Source organism: Chlorocebus sabaeus, chromosome 8, assembly GCF_047675955.1.
Source record: "Chlorocebus sabaeus isolate Y175 chromosome 8, mChlSab1.0.hap1, whole genome shotgun sequence".
NCBI lineage: Eukaryota > Metazoa > Chordata > Mammalia > Primates > Cercopithecidae > Chlorocebus > Chlorocebus sabaeus.
This window is the reverse complement of record NC_132911.1, coordinates 103,786,908-103,799,633: the sequence shown is the minus strand read 5'-3', so window position 1 is coordinate 103,799,633 and position 12,726 is coordinate 103,786,908. Positions and strand designations below refer to the sequence as shown.

At 39.0% G+C, this 12,726-nt stretch overlaps 1 protein-coding gene across 6 annotated transcripts in view; it reads left to right on the top strand.

Annotated features, from left to right (window-relative positions):
- The window catches only part of RGS22 (regulator of G protein signaling 22), a 151,877-nt gene that overhangs the window by 58,795 nt on the left and 80,356 nt on the right, over positions 1-12,726 (top strand). For all 6 annotated transcript variants that reach the window (XM_008001210.3, XM_008001209.3, XM_073018248.1 and 3 more), the window contains exons 10-11: positions 2,449-2,623; positions 7,468-7,601. In XM_008001210.3, coding sequence (XP_007999401.2) covers positions 2,449-2,623; positions 7,468-7,601 — 309 coding nt within the window. The remainder of the gene's footprint in view (positions 1-2,448; positions 2,624-7,467; positions 7,602-12,726) is intronic.

The following is a 12,726-nucleotide window of genomic DNA, read 5'->3' as shown; positions in this document are numbered from 1 at the left end:
CGGGAGAATCCTCCGGACCCCAAGTGGAGACTCTTGTTCTCTTCCCTTACTTTCTCCCAAACAGAGTCTCTCTCTCTGTTCTGAGCCACCTAAAGCTGGGAGTGGAGTGTGGCTACCACCACTATGACTGTGCTGGGTCAGATCTGAAGCTCACATAGCACTGGGTCTTGCCCAAACCCTGCTGTAACCACTCCCTGGCTACTGTGTATGTTTGCTCAAAGCCCTGGGTTCTACAATTAGCAGGTGGCAAAGCCAGCCAGGCTTGTGTCCTTCCCTTCAGGGTGGCAAGTTCTTGCAGGCCCTAGGTGGGTCCAGAGTTGCCATCCAGGAGTCAGGGACTAGAGTCAAGCACCTTAGAAATCTACCTGGTGTACTATTGTACTGTGGCTGAGCTGACACTCAAAGCATAACTTGTAGTGCTTCCCACTGTTCCCTCCCCTTTCCAAAGGTGGAGGAGCCTTACCCCACAACCACCATCACCATGGGCCATGAGGAGTTCTGCCAGCCATCCCATGTATGATTTATTGGATAAAAGTCTACAGATATGCCCCCTTACTGGTTGACATGCAAATATGTAATTCTGAATATTTCCAAATCTGCAAGTAAAGGTTCCGAAATATAGTGTAGAATGACCACAGAGATCTATACAGAATGCCTTCTGATCCTAAACTAATTATGGACTTTGGATTCTCTTTCACTCCCAATCTGTGTTCATATTGGGAGAGATACCCATCTTCTTCCTATTTTACTTTATTTTTAAAATTTTTGAAATTATTTTAGAGACAGGGTTTCACTTTGTCAGTCAGACAGGAGTGCAGTGGCATGGTCATGGCTCACTGCAGCCTAGAACTCCTGAGCTCAAGTGATCCTCTCACCTCAGCTTCCCAAGTAGATAGGACTTACAGGAACATGCCACCATGCTCAGCTAATTTAAAAATATTTTCTGTAGAGACAAGCTTGGCATGTTGCCCAGGCTGGTCTTGAACTCCTGGCCTCAAGCAATCCTCCCACCGTGGCTCCCCCAAATACTGTGATTACAGGTATGAGCCATCATGCATAGTCATTCTTCCTATTTTAAAGGGAAGTAATTTTCTACCAGGCCTTGAAATATGGAATAAGAATTAGTCTTTGGGCTGTGGCATTAAGGGGAAGACCTGGTCCAAGAAGCAATTACCAGCAGGCTCTTACAGCTGGAGTTAACCCTATATCCAATAAAGTGTTAGCCCACATACTGAATACCATGATATCTATCCAATTAAGTGTGGCCTTAATATTGTGCCAGACACTATTTTCCTTAAGTTTCTGGCAGTAATGTTGGTCTTTGATTTATATAAATTATTGTAAAGTTAATTCTTACCTTCAAATTTAAAGCTTGAAAATAATTAATATGCGTTATAACCTACTTTAGTAGCATACTTAAGCATTATAAAAATGTTTATAGGCCAGGCACGGTGGCTCACGCCTGTAATCCCAGCACTTTGGGAGGCCAAGGCGGGCAGATCACGAGGTCTGCAGATGAAGACCATTCTGGCTAACATGGTGAAACCCTGTCTCTACTAAAAATACAAAAATTAGCCAGGCATGGTGGCAAGTGTCTGTAGTCCCAGCTACTCGGGAGGCTGAGAGCAGAATCGCTTGAACCCGGGAGGCAGAGGTTGCAGTGAGCTGAGATCGCACCACTGCATTCCAGCCTGGGCGACAGAGCAAGACTCGGTCAAAAAAAAAAAAAAAAGGTTTATGTGTTTTAAATGTTAATTTTATTCTACCATTTTTTAAATTATAGATAAATGACAAAGTGCTTAAAAATTATCCCAAGTACATTTCTTATTTATTTTACTAGAAACTGTAAGTTGTTTTAAAAATTCCTTTATGGATAGACAGATTTCTTTCCCTCCCTCCCTCCCTCCCTCCCTCCCTCCCTCCCTCCCTCCCTCCCTCCCTCCCTCCCTCCCTTCCTTCCTTCCTTCCTTCCTTCCTTCCTTCCTTCCTTCCTTCCTTTCTTTCTTTTTTTGGAGTTTCGCTCTTGTTGCCCAGACTGGAGTGCAATGGCACAATCTTGGCTCACCACAACCTCCGCCTTCTGGGTTCAAGCAATTCTCCTGCCTCACCGTTCCGAGTAGCTGGGGTTATAGGCACCCGCCACCATGCCCAGCGAATTTTTATATTTTTAGTTTTCTTATCAATCAGCTAATAATTTGAACATAATTTTACTTATGATGTTTTTCCCAATGTATATTGCCTTTTTATGTGAGTGGAATTGCAGGCAGCTGACATATCATAGAAAAATATTTTTTCAAGGCTAGGCAGTAGAGAAAGAAGTAGAAGTTATTAGAAAAGGAGTATGGCAAGACTGTTAATTGTGAGCACAGCTATTATGTATTTTGTAGGCTTTTCATTTTTGAGGCTTATTGTTTAGTTCAATCTTACATTTATTTTTCCAACAAACAGGGCACCAAGATTCTGTGTTACTCATTCACCCGCAACAAAATACGCTAGTGCTGAACTGAAATTCTGGCACCTCCGTCAAGCAAAACCAAGGAAAGATATTGACCCTTTTCCACAAATGGCAACCCTCTTGCCATTAAGACCCAAATCTTGCATTCCACAGATACCTGAGATCCAGGTAGGGTGTACATTCATGCCTTGATCTCTACTAAGTTTGTAGTAAAATATGTATGCTTGAGTGTTTGTGCACTGATAATTTTCATTATAAGCTTTGTTGTGATTGTTGCTAATGTACAAGCTGCAACATTTAGGAAATAAGAAAACCTACAGTCTGTTCTTTACCAAGCAGCCAAAGTGAGCCTTTAAAAATATATAATCATGGCCGGGCACGGTGGCTCACGCCTGTAATACCAGCACATTGGGAGGTTGAGGAAGGTGGATCACGAGGTCAGGAGATCCAGACCATCCTGGCTAACATGGTGAAACCCCATCTCTACTAAAAATACAAAAAATTAGCTGGGCATGGTGGCAGGTGTCTGCAGTCCCAGCTACTCGGGAGGCTGAGGCAGGAGAATGGCATGAACGCAGGAGGCGGAGCTTGCAGTGAGCTGAGATCACGCCACTGCTCTCCAGCCTGGGCAACAGAGCGAGACTCCGTCTCAAACTAAAAAAAAAAAATACACACACACACACACACACACACATACACATATATGTGTGTGTGTGTATGTGTGTGTGTGTGTGTGTGTATATATATATATATAAAATCATGCCACTCATCTTCTCAAAATTCTCCAGTGGTCTTCTTTTTCACTCTGAATAAAATCCAAAGTCTTTACACAGTTGTATAAGCTCCTGCTAACCCTCTGACTTCATTTCCTACCACTCTAACTTACTTCATTCCAACCACATTGGTGTCCTTGTTCGTCTTTGAAGGCACCACAGAAAAATCTCCAGGGCTTTGTGCTTGCTGTTTGCCTTGCTTAGAGCACTCTTCCTCCAGATATGCACATGGCTTTTCCCCTCACTTCCTTTAGGTGTCTGCTCAAGTGCCACTTAATCAGAGAGGCTATTCTTGAGGCTTATTATTTCTATATAAGCACACTTATGTAGAATAGCTCACATACCCTCCATCACTATCTATACCCTTTGCCCTCCTTTATTTTGCTTTACTATATTTATTACAATGTGATTTATCTCTTTATTGTCTTTTACCTCCTACTAGAATGTAGAGAACTTTTCTTTAAGTGCATTTCACCAGTGCCTAGAACAGTGCCTGGCACATAATAGTTGCTGAGTAAGTATAAATTAAATGAATGAGTGAGAAGTAGCAATAGCTGAATTGTAAGTCGTGAGCATTTTTTCAAATGGGGAAAACAGTACAAACCATAAAGGGGAAAAGTTCAAAAAGAGAAGAAAAGTTAACTAACTTTGTAGAGAAGAAATAAATAACCCTACATTTTGGCATAGAGATGTGGTAACTGTAGATACTACCTGTGTTTCAAAAGTAAAGAGCTTTATTAGTCATAGTAGCCCTTAAAGGTGTCACATGTTAACTGTTATTGGCCATATAGTCACATACAACCTCTTGAAAAGATTGCTTTATATTCAGGATGTCTTATTTTAAAATGCAGGAAGATATATCATGCAGTTTTTAAAGTTTTACTTCTACAAGTAGTGTTTTAGAGCTGGAGGGGCCTTAACCCTGTCTGTGGTTTAACTCTGGAAACATTAGAATCACCTGAAGAACTGTGCAGACACACCAGTGCCTGGGTCTCACCTTCAGAGATTCTGATTTAATTGATCTGGAATGGGTCAGAATTTTACTTTGTAAAATCAGGGGATTGGCTTACAACTGAAGTTCTCAACCCTTCCTGAACATTAGAGCCACATTTTAGAAGCTGCAATTTATTAAGATTCTCAGGTGATTCATATGTGAAGCACTGCTATCAACTGGTAGTTCTCAAGCTTTAGCATTCAGAAAAGTCAGTTGAAGAACTTGTTAAAATAGAGATTCCTAGGCTTCACTCAGAGATCAAAATCCAGTAGTCCTGGGGTGGAACCCAAGGATTCATTTGCTTTTCTTTTTTTCTTTCTTTTTTTTGGAGATGGAGTTTTGTTTTTGTTGCCCAGGCTGGAGTGCAATGGTATGGTCTTGGCTCACCGCAACCTCCGCCTCCCAGGTTCAAGCAATTCTCCTGCCTCAGCCTCCCAAGCAGCTGGTATTACAGGCACCCCCCACCACGTCCGGCTAATTTTTTTTTTGTATTTTTAGTAGAGACGGGATTTCACCATGTTGCCAGGCTGGTCTCGAACTCCTGACCCAGGTGATCTACCCGCCTCGGCCTCCCAAAGTGCTGGAATTACAGGCTTGAGCCACCCCACCCGGCCTCATTTGCATTTCTAACAAGCTCTCTCCCTGGTGATGCTCTTGCTGCTGCTCTGGGGACCACATTTTAAGTTAATGTCACTTTAGTGCACAAATGTCTCCTCATCTTGGAGCTGTAGTACAGGAAGCACATCATCTGATAACATATGAACATTTGTACAAACAACATTATCAAGCTGAAAAGAAAGGGGGAAGAAAGAATAAGTGACGTGGTTAATGAAAGGAACTCAAATAAGAGAAGAGAACAATGCCAAAGGAGTGGGCAGAGATTAGCTTGTGTGAAAAAGTGGTATAAATGTGACTTCTCATCTGTTGTCTTCATTTGACTTCCTGAAAATTATTACTGTATGCTGTCATTGATGTTTTCTAGTTGAACAACTTATTCTGATCTCACTCTCTCTCTCCTTGGCAGAAAATACTCTAAGGAATAGACCTCAATTCCATTTTATTTTTCCATTACAGAAACTAAGGTATAACTTATATACAGCAAAATTCAACCTTTTTAGTGTATAGTTCTGTAAATTTGGACAAAAGTATACATTGTGTACCCACCATCACACTCATGCTGTAGAGCAGTTCCTTTATACTGCCCTACGCTACAATCCACTGTGACCCTGTCTTAGGTTTTTTTTGTTTTGTTTTTGTTTCCCCACCCATCCCCATCAGTTACTTTCTGGCTACTTCTAGCTTTCACCTAAGCCAGCAAGCTCAAAAAGTCTAATATAGGCCTTTGTCTATATGATATGTTAGTTTTTTTATTTTAAGAAGCCTTAAAAAATTATTGTGGTAGAAAACATAATATGGCCGGGCGCGGTGGCCCAAGCCTGTAATCCCAGCACTTTGGGAGGCCGAGACGGGCGGATCACGAGGTCAGGAGATGGAGACCATCCTGGCTAACACAGTGAAACCCCATCTCTACTAAAAAATACAAAAAAAAACTAGCTGGGCGAGGTGGCGGGCGCCTGTAGTCCCAGCTACTCGGGAGGCTGAGGCAGGAGAATGGCGTAAACCCGGGAGGCGGAGCTTGTAGTGAGCTGAGATCCGGCCACTGCACTCCAGCCTGGGCGACAGAGCAAGACTCCATCTCAAAAAAAAAAAAAAAGAAAAGAAAACATAATATAAAATTTGTCATCTTAATCATTTTTTATATGTATGGGTTCAGTAGTGTTAGTTATATTCACAATGTTGTGAAACAGATCTCTAGAAGCCTTATTTATTAAGAAGCCTTAAAAAATTATTGTGGAAAAAAACATAACATAAAATTTGTCATCTTAACCATTTTTTATATGTATGGGTTCAGTAGTGTTAGTTATATTCACAATGTTGTGAAACAGATCTCTAGAACTTTTTCATCTTGTAAATATGACTCTGCCCATTAAAGACCAACTCTCCTTTTTCCCATCCCCACAGACCCTGGTAACCACCACTCTACTTTCTGTTTCTATAAATTTGGCTACTTTTGTATTATATACTTTAAATAATAAGCTCAGCCTCCTGTGGTAACTCTCGTTTACAGAGTGTTGTTTAATGTCATGCTGTGTTCTGAATTACTAAAACAGATGTAAGCCCTTATATATGGGAAGTTATATATAGAATATACTTGTTATTAATTTTCTTTATAGAATTCTTAAAAATTATTAGTAATTACATAGAGTATATATAAGGCTTTATTGTTTGTTCTGGATAATAAAACATTATAAGTATATTCCTTGCTTTCTTGCAATGTATGTAATATTCTAATGGAAGTTGACATATTAGAAAAGTTTTGTATGTTTGTTTTTGAAATTATAAAAAATAATAAAACTACTGTAAATTTGGAAACTGGAGAAGAGACAAATCACTTCTGATCTCACCTACTTCCAGACAGCTACTAACTTATTTTCTTTTAGGCTTCTTCTGTGAATTTGTTGTTTTACTGTACTTAGACTTTTGTTTTCTGATTATCTGTTTTATCATAAGGATTTATCCATGTGTGCCATCATTTTTGTAACTACTGCTTTTAAGTATTATAGAATGCTACATTTATGTATATCCCATTCTCCATTTGGACATTTAGTTGTTTATAATTTTTTTAATCCATGCATCTCATATTCTGGATTTAAATTGTTAACTTTTACCATAAATAACTCTTTAAGAATGGGAAAAATAACCATGAAAAAAAATGCCCCAAAATGGAAGGAAATAGTACTGTTAAGATATAGAGCCCTTCTTATGTGGACCAAGGGTATCTTTGTTTCATTTGCCTGCCCTGTGACCGCTGACACCACCACCCCGCAAGCCCTCGCCACACATACATACATCTAGCTCTAATACCTATTCAATTATAGAAAAAAGAATAGTTTTTACAACGTTCTGTCTCCAGGAAAGAGTCTTCTTTCACAATGGTGGAAGTAAGGATATAAGCCTTTGGCTCTTCCTTTTTTATAGTCTAAATTGCTGTGTGATTCCACTTTGCTGCTTGCAAAAGTAGGAGTTGGAGAAGGAAAAAATTTCTATTCTAATGGGAAGCATTGTAGGAGGCAGAGTGAAAGAAAAAGTACTCTAGTGATCAGAATAAATTTGAGGTATAGGTGCGAGCTGTGCTTTTTTCTCTCTCTTATTTTCATTTTGCTCATTATGTTACCATCTTTTAGAAAGAAGAATTCAGCTTATCACAACCTCCCAAATCGTCCAATAAATCACCTGGAGTAAAAACAGCAACTCAAAAGCCCTGGAAGAGTGCTCTTTTGTATCCAGATTCTTCTAAGGATCATGTGATTGAGAAAGGGTAGGTGCAACTTTTTGTATCAAGTGCTTTTCTGCAATACTAAGATTTTTAGAGAATTTAAAAACTAAACAAAAATTAAAAACTAGTACTTTGATATTTTTACATGCGTTCTTAATTTTCAGTGATATGTATTAGAGGCTTATACTTTGCATGAGTACTCTAAATTAGGAGTAGAGTTCCAGATATTAGTAATTCTCAAGGAGATCGATGCCTCTGATCTCCAGCTTCTCAAGACTTCTCTGAGAAGATTGTCCTCTAATTCTTTTTTGGCTCTATTCAATAATTCTATATTTCTCAAATTTGAGAACTTATAAGACTCTCAAGAATATTGTCATTGTTACTGACCAGACATGGTGGCTCAGGGCTGTAATCCCAGCATTTTGGAGGCCAAGGCAAGTAGATTGCTTGAGCCTAGGAGCTTGAGACCAGCCTAGGTAATATAGTAAGATCATATCTACAAAAAATTTTAAAAATTAGCCGAGTGTGGTAGCATGTGCCCATAGTGTCAGCTACTTGGAAGGCTGAGGGATGAGAATCACTTGAACCCGGGAGGCAGCGGTTGCAGTGAGCCCAGATCGTGCCACTGCACTGCACTCCAGCCTGGGTGACAGATTGAGATTCCATCTAAAAAAAAAAAAAAAAAGAGGGATGAAGGGTTTACCAGTGTCTTTGACTCTCATAAGCAAACCCTCAGGAAAAAGCAGCCTCAAATGCCAAAATCACCTCTGTGAATTCTCTGGCTTTTGGCTCAGTTATTCTTGACTACATTGTTAGCACTCAGATGCCTTTAAGCAGATTTATTTTTGTAAGTTTTTTCAGCTTATCTAGTTGCCTTCTACCTGAGGTTGATCCAAATCACCTTCTCTGCCATTTCCAAAAGTAGCAGTTAATGAGCTTTTGTGGCATTGAAACTTTGCTTGCATTGTATAAATTAATTCTTTTTTCAAAAAATTGCAACAGTGTTCTGAAGGCACATGTATCTGTTAATTCTTACTGCATCCCCATGAAGAAGCCATTATCATCATTTTTCAAGTGATAAAACAAGTTAAAAGACATATAGGCAGGAGTTGACAGAAAAGCTGAATTTTGAAAACTATACATTGTTATGGCTAGAGTATAGAGTATTACAGTGAAAAAGTAGGAGATGAGCTGAAAAGATAAGTGAGGTTCAGAATGTGAAATTTCTTATCTGTCATATTAAAGAATCGAGATTATTCTCTATGAACTCAAGAACAACTGGAGGGTTTTGTGTGTGTAATTTACTGAAATTGTCTTATTCTTAAAAATTAGAAATATAAACATAGTACAAAAATCATGGCATGCTATACACTTGTTTAATGCCTTGTTTTTTCATTTTAAATTTTCATTAAAATATCTTAGATATTTTCCGTAGCAGTGATTGTGCTATAGCAATAGATATACCGTAATCTACTTTGATTCTTATTCTTGTCAACTTGCCTCCTCCTATGTCTGCTTCTTTCATTTTATACCATACTTTGCATTTGTACTCTATTGATGGACATGACATTGTTTCTATTTTTTTCTGTTACAAACAGTGTTATAGTGGATATTCTTATACATTGCTCTATTTCATATATATATATATATATGTCCCCGTAAGGAAAGCATTGCCTTCATTTTTCAGGTGATGAAACAAGTGAAAAGACATACAGGCATGAGTTGAGAGAAAAGTTGAATTATTCAACATTAATTCAACAATTAATGTTTGTTGAATATATATATAATATTTCATATATATGATAATTTCCTAAAAGAATTTTTGAGTCAAAGCTCATGTGCTTTTTAAATTTTGCTAGATAATATAAAATATCATCGGAGTTATAACAACTTATACTTCCTTCAGCATATATAAGAGTGCCTTTTTTTAACCATTCCTTTCCCAACATAGTGTGCATTATCCTTGCTAAACAGATATATTTTAAAAACAGTATTTCTTATTTTGACTGAAGTTGAACATTTTTAAATATGTTTAAGAACTACTTCTACTTTATTTTCTGTGAATTTGTTATTCTCAGAAGGAGGAAAAGCAGGACTGGAGGAGGCAGATGATTTTAATTTGGCGTGCTTCCTAGGTGAATGCTCCAGTGTATAGTACAGTATCAGGCACATAGTATGTGTTCAATTAATATTTGTTGAATGGAGGAATATAGAGCCTAAGGTATTCTTTTGTTTTGTTTTGCTTTTTTGAGATGTCTTACTCTCTTGCCCAGACCAGAGTGCTATAGTGTTGAACTCCTGGGCTCAAGTCATCCTCCCACCTCAGCCTAGCAAGTAGCTAGGACTACAGGTATGTGCCACCATGCCTGACTGATTTTTTTTTCATAGAGCTGGGTTCTCACAATGTTGCCCAGGCTGGTCTGGCCTCAAGCAATCCTCCCACCTCCCAAAATGCTGGGATTACAGGCATGAACCACCAAGCCCAGCCAGTACTCCAGGGATGAGATGAAACTATATTGGGTTTCAGTTTCTCTACATCCGAATTTTTTGTGTGTTGACAATGTGAATTTTATCTAGATAAAAAATGTAAAACTACATTAGGATATACATTGGGATATACATGTTCAAAACAGTTGAAATATAGGTTTGGAGCCCAGGAGACAGATCAATTACAAGTAGAAAATCGAGGAAGCATTACACTTTAGTGGATAGTTGAAGCTGTGGGCATGGATGAGGTGATCATGAGAGAGAGAAAGAGCAGTATATAATGAGATCTAAGTTATCAAAATTTATAGTAAAGGCAGAGAATAAGGAACTTGAAGAGAAGACCAAGAAAGGGTAATCTGGAAAAAAAAAAAGGGGTAATCTGAGAGATGGGAGATGTACAAATAACGAAAGAGTGGTGTCATAGAAGCCAAGGGAAGGAAGAATTTTAGGCTGGGAATGGTGGCTCATGCCTGTAATTCCAGCACTTTGGGAGGCCAAAGTGGGTGGATCGCTTGAGGTTAGGAGTTTGAGACCGGCCTGGCCAACATGGTGAAACCCCGTCTCTACTAAATATACAAAAATTAGCCAGGCATGGTAGCTTGCACCCTGTAATCCCAACTACTCGGGAGGCTGATGCAGAATACATTTAACCCAGGAGGCAGAGGTTGCGGTGAGCCCAGATTGTGCCACTGCACTCCAGCCTGGGCGACAGAGTGAGGCTCTCAAACAAAAAAAAAAAACGAAACAAAAAAAAAACCCCAAACAAACAAAAAACCAGAATGAGCAGAATGAGTTGGGAAGTGTCCCCTCCCTCTTCTAATTTTGTAAGAATTTGGGAAGAACTGCATATTGGTTCTTCTTAAGTACTTGATAGAGTTCACCAGTGAAGGCTTTTGGACCCAGCCCTTTTACTTGTGTGGGGTGATATCAAATTATTGATTTAATCTCTACTTGCTATAGGTCTATTCAGGTTTTCTTTCTTTTTGAGTAATTTTTGGTAATTTGTGTCTCTTTAGGAATTTGTTCATTTCATCAAATTACCTAATTTGTTTGCATATAGTTGTTCATTCCTAAGTATTCTCTCATAATCCTTTTAATTTCTGTAAGGTTGGTATTGAAGTATCCTCTTTTATTCGTGATTTAAGTAATTTGAGTCCTCTCTTTTTCTTGGTTAGTCTAGCTAAATATTTTTGTTTGTTTGTTTGTTTGTTTTTCGTGTTTTTTTTTTTTTTGAGACAGAGTCTTACTCTGCCCAGCCTGGAGTGCAGTGGCACAACCTTGGCTCACTGTAACCTCCACCTCATGAGTTCAAGTGATTCTCCTGCCTCAGCCTCCTGAATAGCTGGGATTACAGGTGCCCGCCCCCACCTCCGGCTCATTTTTGTATTTTTAGTAGAGACGGGGTTTCACCATGTTGACCAGGCTGGTCTCGAACTTCTGACCTCAAGTGATCCACCCACCTTGGGCTCCGAAGTGTTGGGATTACAGGCGTGAGCCACCGTGCCCAGCCGCTAAAAGTTTTTCTTGGTTAGTCTAGCTAAAGGTTTTTGTTCTCATCAGAAAGAGTATTTTTAAGGTGAAGACTTGAGACTGTTGATATGCATAGAATAGAATCCAGAGGAAATGAAGAAGCTGATGATATATGAGAAAAAATGAAGGTCTCCATATTCAAAGGAGAATAGAGGGACAGGTTCAAGAGCCAAGGGAATGAGATTAACCATGGTCAGGAGGTGGGGCGCTTCTTCCTGAGACAACATGGAAAGAAGTAAGGATGGGTACAGGTGGATATGTTTGTTGTTATCTCAAGAATGCTTTCAGCTGCAAATACCAGAAACCTAACTAACAATGGCTTAGATGAATTGACCTAATTTTTCTCACATAACAAGAAATCCCATGATAGGCAACTGTCAGTGTTGGTACAATAGATCAGAAAGATTAGGGCCTGAATCCTTGTGATGCTCTTGGCCTTTCCCTCATGGTCAGCAGTATTGCGGGTCCTAATATCAGACTTTCAAGTCAGAGTGGAGGAGGAAGGGCAATTTCCATTAACCCTCTCCCTCTTGTCAGGAAAGCAAGCTTCTCAGAAGCTCTACCTAGCACATTTCATTTTGTATCTCATTAGTCACAACTGTGTCTCATGGCTATGTCTCGCTGCAAGGGAGTCTTAGAAAGTTAATGTTTAGCTTTTTCAGAATCTTAGTGGTACTGTATATAGAAGCATGCCATTCTGCTACATGAGGAAATGGAAACTGAAGCATGTTGTACATACATTTTGTGTGAGAAGAAACTGCAAGGTAATCTGCTGATGGAGTGGAGTAGAGGTATATTGGCAAGGTAGAATAGGCATGTTTTATGGAGCAAGAAAATAAGGCTTTAGAATAATTACAGCATGGATGTGGGAGAGGGAGCTGGATAAAAAAATAGAAAAAGATAATGTCCAAAGTCATTAGTCTAACTCCAAAGTCTTCCATTATTTCACCCCAAACTAATCTGTATAATTTCCTATGAATCTCACCTCTGTGACGATTAAATATTATGATATGAATTATATCTAGCACAGTGTTTGGTATGTAGTATATAATGTTCACTTTTTAGTGTTAGTGTCTTCTTGCCCTAAGCAAATTATCTTTGCTGCCTTTTAAACAAGGATTTCCATACCCACCTTCATTTATTGCTCACT